Genomic DNA, 20,831 nt, shown 5'->3' on the forward strand with positions numbered 1-20,831 from the left:
TTGATTGGTTTCTTCCAATGTAAATCACCATTTATTTTACTGCTAAACAAGATTGGTTTGATTTGTCCTGCCAGTGGTGGTTTTGCTTTCTACATAAATAAAGAATTAAAAAAAAAGTTTTGGGGGCATAAATATGAAAAATTCTGACGGGTTCACAAACTTTCAAGCACCACTGTATATGATGAAAATTAGATTATTATCATTCATAGGTTGTAATTGTAATAACCTGCAGGTAACGGGATACGCAAGGACTGCACGGAACCACGGGGATTAATCAATGCAAATTTAATAATGTATTGCACAACACAGGTGGAGGAAAAGTGAGGGAAGGGAGCACAGCAGTAGAGATAATGCAATATACATACAACTACTTTGAATAACTTGTCAAGGATAGGAAGCCTCAGATTGTACTCCCAAAAGCAAAACACAGGAAATCCTTATTAAGCAAAAAAAAAAACGCAGAGTCCTTGTTATCTTACTCGTATAACACAGTGCAGAGTCTTTTCCTATCTGTCCCTAACTAAAGTAGTGTGCACACTTAACTGCAGATTTCAGCGTGGGGTACCTCGTCACCGTTGGGACCCGTATTCCGCCGGCAGACACCTCTAAAGTTCAGTCTTTGTCCCGGATCTGTAACTTGCACGTGCTGCCTGGCTCCTCGCTCTCCACATCCAGCCTCTTTGGATCTGTAATTTGCACGTGCTGTCTGGCCCCTCGCTCCACATCCAGCCTCTTTGGATCTGTGTCTTGGGGGGGACACCACGCAACACTCTAAGGTACTTGGACCTCGGAAAACAGGGCAGACTGAGGCCTTCTATCTTACAGCCCACTCGAGCACACTCCTCTCTGCAAAACACAGCCACATGTAGACTCCTCCTCCTCCTGTTCCAGACTGAACCAAGTTTCTCGAGCAGCAGGACTTTTGCCCGCTGTTCTCTGTTTTGACAGCAGGTGGCAGCATAACACAAGGAAGTCCACCAAACAGTCTTTTGACCTATATATATATATATATATATATATATAAATGTTAACAGGTCTTACATAATTATTAAATATTTTTTTTCCAGGATGTAAAATGACAAACTGCGAGGAATGTTTCAGCAAGACATTTTGCACAAAGTGTAATGATGGTTTCTACTTACATAAAGGAGCATGTTACTCCACCTGTCCAGATGGATTTATTGCAGCAAACGGCACAAAGGAATGCAGCTCCGGTAAGTCTAATACGGTGCCATACGAAAGTATTCGGCCCCCTTGAATTTTTTAACCTTTTCCCACATTTGAGGCTTCAAACATAAAAGATAAAAATTTTAATGTAATGGTGAAGAATCAACAAGTGGGACACAATTGTGAAGTTGAATGAAATTTATTGCTTATTTTAAACTTTTGTAAAAATGAATAAACTGAAAATTGGGGTGTGCAATATTATTCGTCCCCTTTAGGGGTACTTTGCACACTACGACATCGCAAGCCGATGCTGAACTGCCGAGCGCGATAGTCCCCGCCCCCGTCGCAGCTGCGATATCATTGTGATAGCTGCCGTAGCGAATATTATCGCTACGGCTGCTTCACATACACTCACCTGCCGTGCGACATCGCTCTGGCCGGCAAACCGCCTCCTTATTAAGGGGGCGGGTCGGGCGGCGTCACTGCGACGTCACACGGCAGATGGCCAATAGGAGCAGAGGGGCGGAGATGAGCGGGATGTAAACATCCCGCCCACCTCCTTCCTTCCGCATAGCTGACTGTAGCCGCGGTGACGCAGGTAGGAGCTGTTCCTCACTCCTGTGACTTCACACACAGCGATGTGTGCTGCCGCTGGAGCGAGGAACAACATCGGACCGTCGCATCAGCGTAATTATGGAATTCGCCGATGATACAATTATGACGCTTTTGCGCTCGTTAATCGTATCATCTAGGATTTACACACTACGATGTCGAGAGCGACACAGGAAGTGCGTCACTTTCAACATGACCCCACCGACATCGCACCTGCGATGTCGTAGTGTGCAAAGTACCCCTTACTTTCAGGGCAGCAACCTCACTCCAGAAGTTCGTTGATGATCTCTGAATGATCCAATGTTGTCCTAAATGACTGATGATGATAAATATAAGCCACCTGTGTGTAATCAAGTCTCCGTATAAATGCACCTGTTCTGTGATAGTCTCAGTGTTCTGTTTAAAGCACAGAGAGCATCATGAAGACCAAGGAACACAACAGGCAGGTCTGTGATACTGTTGTGGAGAAGTTTAAAGCTGGATTTGGTTACAAAAAGATTTTCACAACTTTAAATATCCCAAGAAGCACTGTGCAAGGAAGTATCATACCACTGCAAATCTACCAAGACCCGGTCATCCCTCAAAAACCTCATCTCAAGCAAGGAGAAGACTGATCAGAGATGCAGCCAAGAGGCCCATGATCACTCTGGATGAACTGCAGAGATCTTGTTAAACAGGAGCAATAAAGAGTCTTTAAATTTGCTATGTACAAATACCCAGACAAGCAGAGTTAGAATGCATTAATATTTATTACAAAAATGCTAAGGGGCATAACAGTAAATACATACAAAATGGTATGGTAACAACCAGAAAGGAGCTGTGCTGGAGGGATAAGCAGGAAACCCCACGTGTCCCAGAAATGGAGGAAGAGAATTTTCCTTGCTCCAAAAGTGATCATGAAAAAATTATAGCCAAGTGCCCAAGATGAGAGACAGCTGCATCAGGATGATTTAAGGCCCACATGTAGTAAACACTTCCATGTGTAGTGTAGTAAAGGCAGCGCAACTCACCAAGTTAGATCACAGTAATACCAGGATAAGACACGTGGGGACCGGCGTCCCAGCGCAACTCACCAAGTTAGATCACAGTAATCTTTAAATTTGCTATGTACAAATACCCACACAAGCAGAGTTAAATTTGCTATGTACAAATACCCACACAAGCAGAGTATCAGAGAGATCTACAGCTGAGGTGGGAGAGTCTGTCCATAGGACAACAATCAGTCGTACACTGCACAAATCTGGTCTCTATGGAAAAGTGGCAAGAAGAAAGCCATTTCTCAAAGATATCCATAAAAAGTGTTGTTTAAAGATTGCCACAAGCCACCTGGGAGACACACCAAACGTGGAAGAAGGTGCTCTGGTCAGATGAAACCAAAATCAAACTTTTTGGGCACAATGCCAAACGATATGTTTTGCGTAAAAGCAACACAGCTCATCACCCTGAACACACCATTCCCTCTGTCAAACATGGTGGTGGCAGCATCATGGTTTGGGCCTGCTTTTCTTCAGCGGGGACAGGGAAGATGGTTAAAATTGATGGGAAAATGGATGGAGCCAAATACAGGACCATTCTTGAAGAAAACCTGTTGGAGTCTGCAAAAGACCTGAGACTGGGACGGAGATTCGTCTTCCAACAAGACAATGAACCAAAAGATAAAGCAAATCTACAATGGAATGATTCACAAATAAATGTATCCAGGTGTTAGAATGGCCAAGTCAAAGTCCAGACCTGAATCCAATCAAGAATCTGTGGAAAGAGCTGAAAACTGCTGTTCACAAACGCTCTCCATCCAACCTCACTCAGCTCAAGCTATTTGCAAAGGATGAATGGGCAAAAAGTTCAGTCTCTCGATGTGCAAAACTGATAGAGACATTACCTAAGCGACTTGCAGCTGTAATCGCAGCAAAAGGTGGCACTACAAAGTATTAACTTAAAGGGGCAGAATAATATTGCATGCCCCAATTTTCAGTTTACTTTTTATAAAAGTTTAAAATAAGCAATACATTTCATTTAACTTCACTATTGTGTCCCACTTGTTGTTCATTCTTCACCATAAAATTTTAATTTTTTGTCTTTATGTTTGAAGCCTAAAATGTGGGAAAAGGTTGAAAAATTCAAGGGGGCCGAATACTTTTGCAAAGCACTGTATGTGTTGGGTTTGGTGGTATATATATTCCTTGTCATACAATTGTACTAAAAAGAGTAGCAGACGTGGAAACTCCCTCAGCCTCCCTTCAACTCTATATTCTGAACCCATACTTCTTCTTTTTGTATATGTTCTTCCTTTACTATATGAAAGAAAATGCAAATGAACTGCTATTCTTTATGTTTCAGCACAATGTGAAATGAGTGAATGGGGATTATGGAGTCCATGTACTCCTAAAGGAAAGAGATGTGGAAGGAAAAATGGATTTGAAGAAAGAAGTAGGAAGGTTCTGAAGGCTCCACTTGGGGGTGAATCTCTCTGTCCACCTACTACAGAGAAGAGAAAATGCACAATGCCCACAAATCCATGCCCTAAAGGTAAGTTTTTAAGTACCTACGCGATCAAATGTCCTAATGTCGCAGGCGGAGGAGGGGACGCTGCGCTCACCCACTGCTCGGGTCGGGCTGCTGCTGCTGCTACTGCTCGGTGGTGGCTCGAGCGGTGGGCCGGATCCCGGGGTCTCGAACGTTCCTCGCCCGTGAGTAAAAGGGGGAATTGGTGTGCGGTTTGGGGGGATATTGTCCATGACGCCACCCACGGTTGTGGTGAGGTTGTGACACCACCGCTGCTCTGGACGGGTATCCTGGGAGCGATGACAGGGAGCAGCTTGGATGTTGGTTCTCCTCTCCGTGGGTAGGGGGATTGGTTGTCCCGGGGCCCGGTGAGGGGGGTAGGGATGACAGGCGGGTTACGGGGCCTGGTGAGGTGCAGGGTCGTGGGTGCAGCGCTGTGCCGCATGGCACGGTGGTACTCACTCAGCCAGTAATTCACACAGAGTATCTGGTCAAACAAACGGCTGGATGGACGAGTCCCACAGACGGCTGCGGTGTTTTTCCCCTGACCCAGTTTAGTGGTGTAAGTACTTTCCTGCCCCTTCGTGTACGCTCCTCCTGCGCTCCGGTTTCCAGCTGGCTCCCCGGTTCGGTACCGGTGGGCCACCGCCCAGCCCCGGCTACCTACGGTTCCACCAAGACCGTCTTCCTGGCTCCCACAGACGGCCACTACCGTCTGCCTCACTGGCTACACGAGGGACCTAGGCTCCAACCTAGGCCCCAGTATGTGTCTGCCTCTCTGCAGACCTCCTCTCTCTTTCTCTGCCTGGACTTGTCTCAACTAGTTTCCTGCCTCAGGCCAGCTAGACTCTTCGGTGGGCGTGCCTATCTGCCTGACTCCGCCCACCTGGTGTGTCTGTCTGAACCCGAGGGAAGAAATTAGGTCTCACTGGGGATGACTGCTGTGAACTGCTGGGGGTGGGGGTGTGTGTGTGTTGTTACCTGTGGCCCCTGGCTTGTCCAGGGCGCCACACTTACCTTTCTACAGATTTAAAATTTGCTTTTCTGACAAAAGAAGCAGCAGAAGTAGCAGTTGTAAGCAAGTTGGTATTCCTGTGTGAGAACGCTGTCCACATATGCTTGTAATGACGCTGTGAGGTTGGTGTGGAGGCCTAATGAATGCCATAGTATAGTCGTGGCAGAATAACCATATTATAAAAAAAACAACTATCTTCCCTTAAAATTTTCTATTGTACATAGATCTTATAAAATTGGATCTGGAAAAATGTTCTGACTAATTCAGTGACAGGTTTATAGCTTCATTTAGTACTACTAAAGCTGTCCGTAGAATAAAAATCTCAGTTGACCACATTCTGACCAATTTGGTCTTTCAAGCTTTCAAGGTAGGTAGTAGAAAAGGTTGCACTTGATAACAAATATAAAAAAGCAGATATATAAGTGCATCTCAATAAATTGGAATACCATCAAAAAGTTAGTTTATTTCCGTAATTCAATACAAAAAAGGAAACGCATATATTATATAGAATCATTACAAACAGAGTGATCTATTTGAAGTGTTTATTTTCTGTTAATGTTGATGATTATGGCTTACAATGAAAACCCAAAAGTCATTATCTCTATCTTCCTAAGCATTTAAAATGGTCCCGTAGTCTGGTTCAGTAGGCTACACAATCATGGGGAAGACTGCTGACTTGACAGTTGTCCAGAAGGCAGTCATTGACACTCCACAAAGAGGGTAAGCCACAAAAGGTCATTGCTAAAGAAGCTGGCTGTTCACAGAGTGCTGTATCCAAGCATATTAATGGAAAGTTGAGAGGAAGGAAAAAAGTGTGGTAGAAAAAGGTGCACAAGCAACTGGGATAACCGCAGCCTGAATAGGATTGTTAAGAAAAAGCCATTCAAAACTTTTGGGGGTATTCACAAGGAGTGGACTGCTGCTGGAGTCAGTGCTTCAAGAGCCACCACATACAGACGTATCCAGGACATGGGCTACAACTATCGCATTCCTTGTGTCAAGCCACTCATGACCAATAGACAATGCCAGAAGCGTATTACCTGGGCGAAGAAGAATAGGAACTGGACTGTTGCTCAGTGGTCCAAGATGTTGTTTTCAGAGGAAAATAAATTTTGCATTTCATTTGAAAATCAAGGTTCCAGAGTCTGGAGGAAGAGTAGATAGGCCACAATCCAAGCTGCTTCAGGTCTAGTATGAAGTTTCCACAATCTGTGATGATTTGGGGAGCCATGTCATCTACTGGTGTATTTCCACAGTGTGTTATCAAGACTAAAGTCAGCACCACCATCTACCAGGATATTTTAGAGCACTTCATGCTTCCCTCTGCCAACAACTTTTTTTGGAGATAGAAATTTCATTTTCCAGCAGGACTTGTCACCTGTCCACACTGCCAAAAGTACCAATACCTGATTTAATAACCACATTATTACTGTGCTTGACTGGCCATCAAACTCGCCTGACCTAAACCCCATAGAGAATCTATGGGGTATTGTCAAGAGGAAGATGAGAGACAGCAGATCCAACAATGCAGATGAGCTGCAGGCTGGTATCAAAGCAACCTCGGCTTCCATAACACTTCAGCTGTGCCACAGGCTTATCGCCACATGCCACGCCACATTGATGCCGTAATTAATGCAAAAAGAGCCCCAACCAAGTATCAAGTGTATTTACTGTACATACTTTTCAGTAGGCCAACATTTCTGAGTTTGAAATCATTTTTTTCAGTTGTTCTTATATAATATTCTAATTTTCTCCCATAATGACTTTTGAATTTTCATTAGCTGTAAGCCATAATCCACAACATTAACAGAATTAAACACATGAAATAGATCACTCTGTTTGTAATGACTCTATATAATAGATTTGCTTCCATTTTGTATTGAATTACTGAAATAAATTAACTTTTTGATGATATTCTAATTTTTTGAGATGCACCTGTAATTGTCTACAGCCCTTGGCCTTCTTGTCTTTCATGTTCTTGAGTATCAAACTAAGGTGATAACCGTCTGTAGAAAAAAAGTCCAAATCTGACACTATGTCTATCTAAAATCTGTAATATATGGCCAGTTTACAAGGAGCTCCAAATGTTTTAAAAAAAATAAAATAAAAAAAAAACATACTCCACCTGTCTGACTATCCACCACTTCCATTCTGACACTGACTCTACTGGTCAACAGTTTCTGATACCATCTTGAAATGCTGGGAAAAGCCCACTCAATCAATAACTTGTCATAACTGGAAGCCACTAATGATGAGTGAGTTTCGAAATACTCAGATTTGTGATACTCGTAAAAAGTAATGTCTAATACTCTCGTATGCATTCTGAGTGTGTGTAGTGCAAGTCAACAGGGAATACTTGCAATGTAACAAGTAACCCAAATGCCGTACTATTCGTGTGAGTAGCAAATAGGATGGCATTCGGGTTGCTGGCTACATTGCGAGTATTCCCCGTTTCTTGTATTACACACACTATTCGGAATACATATTGGACAATACTCGTTACGAGTATAACGAATCCAAGTATTTTGAAACTCGCTTATCATTAGAAGCCACCACCAAACCACCAGTTTAACTTCCTAGCATTTCATGTGTGTTGAGATGGGATTGCTACGTACAGACCAGTAGAGAACTGGTAAGTATTGGAAAGAGAGTGGCTGAGGATCAATGAGGTGATCCTGTTGCCAACTATTATTTCACTCTGGAAAACTCTTAAATTAAACAAAATGCTAAATAAGAATATAACCACAAATGGTCTCTAATGTCTTCTGATCTTAACTTCTTCCATTTGCATTTCTTTTAGAAGAACCAGTTAACTTACTGGTGTTCATCGTTATTAGAAAGCAAACAATTTGTCCAGGAATTGACATGCGATTTCCCCATTAAAATAAATACTAAATAAATAAAGGGAGGAAGTTTGTGTTTTTATATATATACAAGTGAAAGTAGTCTGCTTACCATTATTTTAAGGGTCCTCTTTTGTTGATTTAAAGTCAAGAAAAAGAGATTTATTCACGTATCCAGGCCTAAAACAGATAATTTGTGTTTAGATGTGAAATTTTAGCTGTTACAGATGTTTTTCTCTTTTTTTTCATGTTTCCAGTGAAAACATAATGGTGTAACCCAACATAAATAAAATGAAGCCTTCTGGTACTTAGTAACTAATGTTTTTGGATTACGTAGGAAAGCAGATAACCAGTGAAACTCACGAATACTCCGAAAAGCCAAATCGGCAGAGCAAAATGTGTTATGACTGGCTGCCAGGTCTGGTGTACCAAAATGAAATCAGACATGACCATAATGAAGGCTTCACCGCAAATACATGATAGACTCCCAAGGACTGAGGGTGATGATAAAAGGGTGGTCTGTGCAGCTCCCTCTTAGCAGTAGGCTCAAGTGAATTCACGTAGTGCCACAGGCGTCTTAATGGCTGAGCTTACAGAAATGGACTTCTGTTTACGATACCTTACTGATCCAGGAATTTCTCTGGAGTGAACTTCTAGTCTCTGGTTTAGTCTGATAACGTATCATTTGTTAAAAGGGCATTAATTAAACGGGGCCAGCTTACATTCTTCCTGTATAAACTTGGCTGGACCCCCGGATGTTATCTCCAAAACAAAACCTCAAGCTTTAGAGCTGCAAAACATCAACACGGGGAGAAAAACTGCAGAAACAAATCCGTCTACAAAATGCCTGCTCCTTCTCAACACCCACGGACTGCGAAGAATCTCGCACAGCTGCATCCAAACCATCAGTGCGAACCCAGACACTGATTCCTAAGTCCCATGTAATTATGTAGATATTGATTAGCAGCTCATTTGTGAAAAAAGATTTATGTAATGTCATTAAACTTTACAGGTGGGCCTCCATAATTTACTTTAATTTCTTAGTGTTAACCTATTAGTATTCAAATTGCTTCTTCAGAGAATAGAACTGAATATCTAGAGCCACCTATTGGATATTTGAATCCCAAAAGTCAATTTTGACCCTTTGATGAGACTTGCCATGTGATTTGGGATAAAAAGACAAACCAGACACTCCATTTGCAGAAATAAGTTTTGGGGTATTCACCAATCATTAGTCAAAACACCCTTGAACTCCCTTGGGGTATTCGCCAATCATTAGTCAAACCCCTTGAACTCCATCTGACAGGGAGTTCAAGGGGTAATGTTTTTCCTTGTGGAGAGTTTCAAGTTGGTATAAGGCCATGTAATGCTACTCTTGGAATTTAAATATGCACATAGCCTATCAAATGGAGTTTCTGCCTTGGCTTCTTAACCTAAGACTTTCCACATTTAAAGGCGTGGTTCACTACTCAGCATAAGTGACCACATCGCTGTGAACTCCTAGGGAAGGCTTTTCTCAAATACCTTGTGTAGTATATTCTGCCATTGAGCAGCGCTATTTCAGTCTACTCATCCCCATCAAGTAACCCCCAGGCTCCGTCATATCTAAGATCCGAAATGTCACGTCAACTTCCCGTTGACCCGACATCACAAGGCAGACCCCATTCACCCTGACTGGGCTGTAGGCGAAGTTTCACTGCTTGTCACAGCGCACTGGGATCATAGCTGTGTGTGCAGGGAGGAGGAGATTAGGGATGATGTTTTTCTCCTGTATAACTTGTTCTGCAATATTGCATGTAACCTAAAGTATAATGTAAATTCAGGGTACATTAGGAGTTTATCTGATGTAATAGAATATAGCTTGCCATGCACTGAAATCCTGTGAGTCTGTGGTAGTCTCTCACATACAGTAGGTGAAATAAGTATCAAACATGTCACTAATTTTCCAACTAAATATACACTGAGTAGCAAAAGGGTAACAATTTTTTTACCTTTTTTACTTTCAGGTTCCATATCTCACCATCCACTACAGCTTTTAATGTGAGCCTACCTTTATTTTATAAACAATAATCTTGGCTATCTCATATATAAATTTGACTTGCAACTATTTAGTATATGATTAATTATGCAGATTCTTGTAATGTTACTGCATTGTTACTGTTTTTCTCCTAATACAATAGCAGGGACTAAAACTTAACCTTTAATCTAACATATAAAATATAACACCGTCTATCTCTGCACACACAAGTTTTTTTTACTTGTAACTTTTGTACCAATCCCTGCCATTGCAGGCTGATATTTTTCTCTCCCCTGATGAACTCTCTTTATTGAGAGGGAAATGAGTTGGGAGGGCGTTTCTTTGATGAGGTTGTGGGGCAGACAGCTTACTAGAGTGCTGCCCTTGTCAGGGCGGAAGTCTATTTACGGGGCACGACAGGGGCTGATACATGATAACCCGACTGCTGACCCTGTTCATTCCAGCCTGTGATTTCTCTCTTTACGATTGGTGCTTATCCTTGCCTGTGGAGAAAGATCAGGTGAGATTTATCCATATTATTGCCCTTTTAGCACCTTGTAGTTTGTATAATGCACTGCACTTTAATATTCGATTTTATATATATTAGATTAAAGGTTAAGTTTTACTCCTTGCTATTGTATTTGCACAATTTAGGGCTACTGGGCGCTATCATCCTGCTTGTAGATTTTGATTTTATTTATCTCCTAAAAATCTAAAGTTCAATTTTCATTATTTTGTTAGTATTTTGTAAAGCTACCATAGGCTTTCAATATTACCATATTCCTTCTGGGCATGCTCTTGATCAAATTCAAGCATGTCTCGATTGAAATCTGATCCCAGGTCTCTTCTAAATGTTCCTAATGTTGGTGCATACTGCTCAATTCACTTGGGGATATATACAGCTTTTTTTCAACTCTATCAACAAGTGTTCAATTGTGTTGAGGTCTGGGGACTGTGGGTGCTTTTCAAACCCATAGTACTCAAGTGTATGACATAACTTATCTTGTAGAATACTCACATATAGCTCAGCATTGAGACCACTATTAATCCTGGTCAAAAATCCAAGTCTTTGGCTGTGAAACAAACCCATGTCACCAGGCTTCCTTCACCGAACTTGGCAGTTTCTTCAATTTCTTGATCCATTAGCCCCTTTCTCTCTTGTTTCTTCGAGGAGTGTAGTCTATTGACCTAAGCCTCATTGCTCTAAATCACCAATTTTCAATTTTCTACTCTCTACTTTTCATACTTTCTTGCAAACATGAGCCAACTCTTCTTATGACAAAATTGAAGTTGAGGCTTCTTCACTTTTTTTCAGACCACAGTTACAGACTTGTGTAACGTGTGTTGCACGGTGCTTGCATGGACGTCTGTGATCTCACTATTATGACGCATACCAGCCACCAACACTGCTGCGTTTGTCTCTCCAGAGCTGATAAACTTTGTGATGAGCCAACTTGTTGATTCCAATATTTTTGCCTGGACATCCACCCCTTGGCTTTTGAATGTATGGGTGGACTTCATTTTCTATTCTTTAACCTGTCATGGCACTCACATGATACAATTTGGCAATTTTGTTGCCTGAGAGACCGCTATTGATGAGCTGGATGATGCTGTTTCTCTTTTCTTGGGAAATCTTCTTCATGGCTGCTCCTCAATTCGAACCAGTGACGTCTCACTTGCGAATCAATCTAATAAAACATTGAGCTATTAGGAATGTGAGAACAGGTTGTAATTTGTAGTATACAGGAAGAAAAATATTTTTCCAATGCAAAAAGCAAAACTAAGCATATGCTAAATAGTTGCAAGTCAAATTTATGTATGAGATAATCATGATGCTTGTCTATAAAATGAAGGCAGCCTCACGTTTGAAGCTGAAGTGGATCGTGAGATATGCAGCCTGAAGGTCAAATTTCAAAACATTGCTCCCTTTTGCGCTTGACTGTATTTCTAAAGGTGCTATTGACATTTATTTCTCACTAACTGTCGGTAACAACCCATCCAATCCACCCAGGAAAAGAAATCAAACCACAGATGTCTATAAAGTTTAGTGATGTGTAATAATGAGAAATGACAGAGGGAAAAGGTATTCAATACTTTTACTGAAATGTATTTAATACTTTGTACAAAAGCCGTTGTTGGTGATGACAAATTCAAGATGCCTCCTGTATGGAGAAACTATTTCCATGCATTACTCACGTGGTATTTTGGTCCATTCTTGCACACAAACACTTTTCAAATCCTGAAGGTTCCATGGGCGTCTTCTATGAACTGTGAGCTTAAGTTCCTTCCATAAATTTTCTATTGGACTTCAGTCAGGTGTTGGCTTGGCCATTCTTGGCCATTCTAGCAGCTTTATTTTCTTTCTATAAAACCAGTTGAGTGTTTCCTTGGCTGTGTGCTTGAAATCATTGTCTTGCTGAAATGTCCACCCTCATTTCATCTTTTTCATCCTGGTAGATGACAGAATATTTTTATCAAGAATGTCTTGGTACATTTGTTAATTTATACTACAGCTGAAGACAAAGTCCTGCACTGCCTGCCCTCAGGTTACCTCCAGGTTCAGTGGCACACGTGCTGATGATTGTAGTATAGCGCTCAATACACTTCAGGCGCAGCGTGCTTGTCAGATAGCAGGACAGCCATGAAATCCAGTAAAGGAAGGAAGAAAACTGACCGCATACAGCTGCTATGCCGAAAGATTTTTATTCAAACATTTTCTCCATGGGTGCAGATAAAAATGCGGGAGGTGGCTTGGATGCGAGTCCCTCCAGGAGGACGACGGCCGTTTCGTCTGTGAATCAGACTTCTACGGGTCCACTGGTGGACCCGTAGAAGTCTGATTCACAGACGAAACGGCCGTCGTCCTCCTGGAGGGACTCGCATCCAAGCCACCTCCCGCATTTTTATCTGCACCCATGGAGAAAATGTTTGAATAAAAATCTTTCGGCATAGCAGCTGTATGCGGTCAGTTTTCTTCCTTCCTTCATTTGTTAATTTATACTTCCATCAATTATTGAAGCTTGTCAGTGCTGTATGCTGAAAAACAGCCCCAAACCATGATATTCCCACCTCCAAACTTCATTGTTAGTATGGTGCATTTTGCTTTTGGAGTGATATGTAATGCCTTTTAGCCTCCAAACATGGCATCCAGAGTCTCATCTAACCAGACTATATTTTCCCAGTAATTCACAGGCTTGTATAAATGTTGTTGAGGAAACTTTGAACGTGCTTGAACAGGTTTTTGTTCAGCAATGGAGTCTTGCATGATGATCATGCATACAGGCCATGGTGGTTCATTGTATTACTTATTGTTTTCTTTGAAACATTTCCACCTGCTGATTCCAGGTCTTTCTGTAGCTGTTTGCAGCTTATCCTTAGCTCTTAGACAACTCTTCTGATAATTCTTTTCACTCTTCTGTTTGAAAGCTAGCTTGGAGCAGCTGCTCTGGCTGATTCATGGTGAAATTATGTTTTTTTCACTTCTGGATTATGTCCCCAGCAGTGCCCACTGGAATTTTCAGTAGTTTAGAAATTCTTCTGCCACCAATGCCATCAGTATGTCTTGCAATAATAAGGTTGTGAAGGCCTTGAGACAGCTCGCTATTTTTGCCCATCATGAGATGTTTCTTAATAATGAGACTTTTTTTATGGGCCATTAGTTAAACCAGCTGATATTATTTTTCACTAAGTGCAGGATTGCTCTGAAATGTCTGATAGATTTAATCTGGTATCATGATTTTCCAAGGTTTTTTTGCACCTCTCTTCTTGTGTTCAATATTTTTATGTCATTTCTCATTATAACACATTACTTAATATATGGCCATCTAGGGTTTGATTTCTTTGCCTGTGTAGATTGGTTAGGTTGGTACTACTGACATCTTATGAGAAATTCATGGCAATCTCCCATTTAGAAATATATTTACTTATTGTATAAAGTGGGTGAAATAAGTATTGAAAATGTCACCAATTTTCTAAGTAACCAGTAACCTTTCCACAGCTTTGGTGTCTAATAGCACCTCTTATTTTGGGATGTACTTGACTTAATACACACAACAGTGTATGCAGCACCATTCCTAAGTAGCACTGCTAGTATAGTACGGTCATTTAATAGTTCCGCATACCATAACCTTGACACATTTTTTCAGCTGTAGTTTGGCGAAATCCAAAACTATTCATTACTATGCATTCAAGGTGTCACAAGAAGCGGTTTCTGTTTTATATGATATGTATTGTGGTTTCTGGAAAGTGTTTGTATAAAGCAAGCTTAAATTGAATGATTACAAATAGTTTCTGGCCAATGTTTGACCGTGTAATGTGTCTAAAGTGTTCTCATTAGGATAATGCATTATTCTATATATACATCATAAAACGCTATATGGAATGCAGATATTGTACTAATAAAAATTTAGAACATAAATACTGACATTTAAGCGTTCCCGCAAAATCTGATCTTCGTTGCCAGAATATCATCATGTGGCCTGAACTTGTAGATTTACTTCATTATGCTCTATGCTAAACATTCTTATGTGTTTAAAGGCAATCTGTCAGCAGATTTGATATGTAATATGAGAGCAGGATAATGTAGGGTTTGAGACCCTGTTTCCATTGACGTAGTTTTAATGTTTTATAAGCAAAAGATTTTCACTATGGGACTAGCTGCCTAATGTCTCATAATCAACTGCTCTGTGTCACCCTGCCGCCACAAATGATTAGTACCTTTCTATCAATATACAGTGTACACAGAATGCTGCCAATCAGAAGAGTGTGCAGGGGTTCACAAGTCTCACACATTGCTGGAATGAGGTTCTTAGCCCCTACATCAGTTGGAAACAACTTAAGCATCATATACACGAGGAAAGCGTAAATATGTCACCCGACATTGCAGACAATGTGTACATCACATTTACTGACATATATTCTGCTGTTAGCTTTTATGTATTATACTGCATGGGCTCCTTGTTGGCATACAAGTAAGAAAATGGAAGAAATACAAAATGAGTGTCAATCGGCATTGATCTGGGGCACTATGCAAAATCCCACCTCGTGGGGTATCCAGGATCATGAGGAAGGTGAGAGATTAGCCTAAAACTACACAGGGGGACTTGTTAATGATCTCAAGGCATCTGGGACCACTGTCACCAAGAAATCCATTGGTAACACATTATGCCGTCACGGCTTGTAATCCTACCCGCAAAGTCCCACTGCTCAAGAAAGCACATGTGCAGCTGGCCCATCTGAAGTTTACCAATGAACACCTAGATGATTCTGAGAGTGATTGGGAGAAGGTGCTGTGGTCAGATGAGTCAAAAATTGTGCTCTTTGGACTTAACTCATCTTGCCATGTTCGGAGGAAGAGAAATGCTGCCTAAGACCCAAAGAACACCGTCCCCACTGTCAAGCATGGAGGGGGAAACATAATGTTTTTGGGGTGTTTTTCTGCTAAGGGCACAGGACTACTTCACCGCATCAATGTTACAATTGATGGAGCCATGTACCGTAAAATCCTAAGTGACAACCTCCTTCCCTCTACCAGGACATTAAAAATGGGTTGTGGCTGGGTCTTCCAGCACAACATTGACCCAAAACATACAGCCAAGGCAACAATGGAGTGGCTCAAAAAGAATCACATGAAAGTCATAGAGAGGCCTAACCAGTCTCCAGTCCTTAATCCCATAGAAAACTTATGGATGAAGCTGAAGCTCCGAGTTGCCAAGCGACAGCCTCAAAATCTTAATGATTTTGAGATGATCTGCAAAGAGGAGTGGAGAAAATTTCCTCCTGATACGTGCGCAAACCTCATTATCAACTACAAAAAACGTCTGACTGCTGTGCTTGCCAACAAGGGTTTTGCCACCAAGTATTAAGTCTGTTTGCCAGATGGATCAAATACTTATTTCTGTCTGCAAAATGCAAATAAATTTATATAATTTATTCAATGTGATTTGCTGGATTTTATTTTGGATATTCTATCTCTCACTGTTAAAATTAACCTATCCTTAAAATTATAGACTGTTCATGTTTTTGTCAATGGGCAAACTTATAAAATCAACAAGAGATCAAATAATTATTTCCTTCACTGTATGTCTCAGTTTGTTATCCTGCTGCAGAATAATTTTGGAGCCAATTAGATGCTTCCCTGATGACTAATTATCTGCCTGTATTTCTCAACAGCGAAAGTGCCATTCATTTTGACCAAGCCCTTAACTTCATTTGCTAAAACATGAACCCTATTCCATCCAGAGCGTCATTTTTTCCTACATCTGGCAATCACCCATTAAAGGGACTCTGTCACCACGTTTTTGCCACCTAATCTGAGAGCAGGATAATGTAGGGGCAGAGATCCTGATTCTAGCGGTGTGTCACTTACAGAGCTGCTTAGTGTTGTTTTGATAAAATCAATGTTTAATCAGCAGTAGATTATCATTACAGGACTTGGTGTGCTGCCAGGTAATCCAGCATATTCATAAGCTCTGTATACCTGCTAAATTTACAGCAGAGAAAACTTTTATCAAATGAGAGCAAACAGCTCAGTAAGTGACACATCGCTATAATCAGGGTGTCTGACACTACATTATGCTGCTCTCAGATGGGGGAGCAAAATCCTGGTGACAGATTCCCTTTAAGACATCTGTATTAGTAGATATTACTATTAGTAAAATACAACATTCAGGGCAAATATGGCAAAATGTACCCACCATACTGTTAGCCTCAGTGTCCTCTCCTAACAGTGACAACCATTTACTATCTTTGTGCAGTTATTTTCTATTGGCAGCCTACCTCCACAATGTCCTCATAATAGTTTCTGACAGCACACTGGTGGGTATACAGTGTGTCCACCCATATCCTGTCCACCGCCATTAACTTGAGAATGGCGGCAGCTATAGGCATAGAAGTGGTGTCTAGGTATAGTAAAGTATCCATGCACTATGCAATGAAACCACCTATAGCTCCACCTGGTGGAAAACAACAGAGTTAGCATCTTTATGTTGAAAACAGAACGAGATAGAGAAAAATAGTGAATTTAAAAATTGTAGGGCATCATCAATTCAATACGAATCGACACCTTTGCATACAGAAATGCTATGATATGAAACCCATGACCCCTCCCCAAAACATTGAATGCTGGTCACGCATATGGCGCTCATTTAACTTTGCTGCTCAAAGTGGCCACCATCAGCTGCAATGCACATCTGGACTCTGGACAGCATACTGTATCTTGCTGCACGTTGTGCAATATGGTAGGTGACACGTTTGCACAAGCATCTGTGATACGTCGTTGTAGGTCCTGCAATGTTGGTGGAGGGTCACATACACCTGCTGTTTGATGTGACCTCACAGAAAGAAGTCCAACAGAGTCAGGTCAGGTGAGTGTGGAGGCCACTCCATGCAGCCATCAAAACCAATGACTTGTAGGAAGGTCTCCATCAGGTATCGCTTCACATCCACAGCATTGTGAGTTTTACATGTTCTAATCATAGCATTTCTGTATGCAAGGTATCGATTCGTATTGAATTGATGATGCCCTACAACTGTGTAATTCACTTTTTCTCTAGCTCGTTCCATTTTCGAGATACAAATGCTAACTCCGTTGTCTTCCACTAGGTGACACTATAGGTGGTTTCATTGCGTAGCGCATGGCTACTTTACTATACCTAGACACCACTTCTATGCCTACAGCTGCCGCCGTTCTCAAGTTAATGGCGGTGAACAGGATATGGGTGGACACACTATTTGACAAAGCAATCATATTGCTCCTTAAGCAACTGTATTGCCCAATCCTTAGTGTTTTCTATCCACATTTTGTGTTATCGAGTTCATTTGGAGAGTTTATAACTCTTATGTTTGTTCTTCTAAGCTACTCTATTTTTATTGCCAGAAAGTTCAGCTAAACTTTCATGTGGTTATAAACAATTGTCACAGCTTCATCAGAGCCTGCTCCTGCGACTAAGGTTTCTGTCACAGACACCGCTGTATAGGGAGTGCTGGTGATGGAGAAGTCTGTGCCAGTGTCTTTGGAGAGCGCAGGCTCTGCCCATCTACTAGGGTTGGTGTGGCTGGGACCTGTGGTGCTTCTGTCTGAATTGGTTGGGAGAGCACCACACCTTTTCTTAACATTCAGCGTTTTGATGGTCCTTGCCAGATAAGGCCTTATGTTAGTCCTGTACTGTTGCTTCTCTGGTTCATCTTCCTTGCTGCCCTTGTATAATTGTCCACTGTTTTGATCTGTCTGATTTAGTGGTGATTCTCCTGCTTGCTGTTTGGTACCTTGCTGACATTTCCATTTTGACCTTGGCCTGATTTACTGATGAATCTCTTGCCTGCTGTTTTTTCCTTGTTTTGTACCTCCTGGTTTTGACCCTGCCTGGCCACTATTCCTCTCTGGACTGCAGCCTTTCCATAGGCAGCAATCTCCTGGACCCTGTAATAAATCCAAATCCCTGTGTAGGGGTTAAAGGGTTTCAGAGTTTTTCAGGTTCCTGATCATTGAGCGGCTGTGCCTAGGGTACGGTTCCACTTGCGTATAGCTTCCGATGCGAGAGCATCGGAAGCGATATACTAATGACCCTCTACTATGAGCATCAGCCGGGGGTCATGCAACTGTGATGTAATTTGTGATCACAATACTGCTGCAAGAAAAGGGGGGGGAACACTTTCTCCCCATCTCATCCCCTGCCTGTATCTGCGTATATATCGCACTGTGGTCGGATGACATGCAAGAGCAGTGCGATGTTTCACACCCTCCCATAGACTTGTATGGGGGTGCGTGAGCTGAGAATTGCTGCCAAACGTAGCATGCTGCGATTTATTCCACCTGCCGCTATGGCATGAGAAATCAATCACAGATGGACACTGCCCCATAGTTTTGCACTAGAGTGAGAGCAATCCGATGACAGCCAACGAAATGAGTTGCGCAGAAGAAGGAATATATGTTATAATCTCTCCTGAGTTTACTGCTGGATTCTCAGTTAACTCATTCTGCATCCAACAAGAAACAGTAGAGCATCTAGACCAGTCATGGCGAACCTTTTGCAGGCCGAGTGCCCAAACTGTATCCTTAAACCCATTTTTTTTTCTGAAGTGCCAACCAATCCTATTATGTAAATAATTGATGTTAATCTTACCTTTGCAATCTTCTCTTCTCTTCAGCAGGGGGCATCATGCTCATTCATGCTTATCATACATTGAAGCTGAGCCCCTGCCCTTTCCAGACACAGCAGTTGGATTGATCTTTCTGGAAAAAAATTGCAGCATATTAGACACAAGGGATTTTAGCATGGAATGCAATCAGATGTCACCCTGTAATCCACATCTACATTTCAAAGTCTAAACATCCTAAAAACCCATAAAAACGTATGAGTTGCTCCCCTCCCCTTCATTGTGTAGTTATGTCCCCCTTCCTGGCCACTTCCTGGTAAACATGTCCCCCATCCTGATATGTATTTCTTACATTCTGGTATATTTGTCCCCATCCTGGTAATTATTCCTCATCCTGGTAAATGTACCCCATCCAGGCATGTACCTCATTCCTGGTAAATGTACCTCATCCAGGCATGTTCCCTTATCCTGGTAAATGTCCCCTTTCCTGGTAAACGTACCCCATCCTGGAAAAATATACCCCATCCTGATAAATGTCACCCTTCCTGCTAAATGTTCCCCATCCTGGCAATTTTCCTCATCCTGGCATGTTCATGTACCCCCATCCTTTCATGTTTCCCCCCATCCTGGTAAATGTATCCCCCATCCTGGTAAATATACCCCATCCTGGCATGTTCCCCTTCCTGCTAAATGTACCCCATCCTGGCATGTTTCCCCCCATCCTTGCAGTCATGTTTCCCCCCCATCCTTGCAGTCATGTTTCCCCCCATCCTTGCAGTCATGTTTCCCCCCATCTTTGCAGTCATGTTTCCCCCCATATTTGCAGTCATGTTTCCCCCCATCTTTGCACGTATCTCTCTCTCCTTGCTGCCATGTTTCCCCCATCCTTGCAGCCATGTTTGCCCCGTGCTCTCCATGTTTGCCCCGTGCTCTCCATGTTTGCCCCGTGCTCTCCATGTTTGCCCCGTGCTATGTATGCCCCCGTGCTCTGTATGCCCCCGTACTCTCTGTATGCCCCTGTGCTCTGTGTTTACCCCCGTGCTCTGTGTTTACCCTCGTACTCTGTATGTTTGCCCCCGTGCTCTGTATGTTTGCCCCCGTGCTCTGTATGTTTGCCTCCGTGCTCTGTATGTTTGCCCCCGTGCTCTTTATGTTTGCCCCCGTGCTCTGTATGTTTGCCCCCGTGCTCTGTATGTTTGCCCCTGTGCTCTGTATGTTACGTTTGCCCCCGTGCTCTGCATGTTTGCCCCCGTGCTCTGGGTTTGCCCCCATGCTCTGGGTTTACCCCCGTGCTCTGTGTTTGCCCCCGTGCTCTGGTTTTACCCCCGTGCTCTGGTTTTACCCCCGTGCTCTGTGTTTGCCCCCGTGCTCTGTGTTTGCCCCCGTGCTCTGTGTTTGCCCTCGTGCTCTGGTTTTACCCCCGTGCTCTGTGTTTTCCCCCGTGCTCTGTGTTTGCCCCGTGCTCTGGTTTTACCCCCGTGCTCTGGGTTTGCCCCCGTGCTCTGGGTTTGCCCCCGTGCTCTGGGTTTGCCCTCATGCTCTGGGTTTGCCCCCGTGGTCGGTTTGCCCTCATGCTCTG

General features: G+C 42.4%; 1 protein-coding gene across 1 annotated transcript in view; it reads left to right on the forward strand.

Annotated features, from left to right (window-relative positions):
- The window catches only part of RSPO1 (R-spondin 1), a 328,988-nt gene that overhangs the window by 299,968 nt on the left and 8,189 nt on the right, over positions 1-20,831 (forward strand). The window contains exons 4-5 of the mRNA XM_075334080.1: positions 1,068-1,214; positions 4,117-4,305. Coding sequence (XP_075190195.1) covers positions 1,068-1,214; positions 4,117-4,305 — 336 coding nt within the window. The remainder of the gene's footprint in view (positions 1-1,067; positions 1,215-4,116; positions 4,306-20,831) is intronic.

The sequence above is a fragment of the Anomaloglossus baeobatrachus genome, chromosome 2 (genome assembly GCF_048569485.1).
Source record: "Anomaloglossus baeobatrachus isolate aAnoBae1 chromosome 2, aAnoBae1.hap1, whole genome shotgun sequence".
In the NCBI taxonomy this organism is placed as follows: domain Eukaryota; kingdom Metazoa; phylum Chordata; class Amphibia; order Anura; family Aromobatidae; genus Anomaloglossus; species Anomaloglossus baeobatrachus.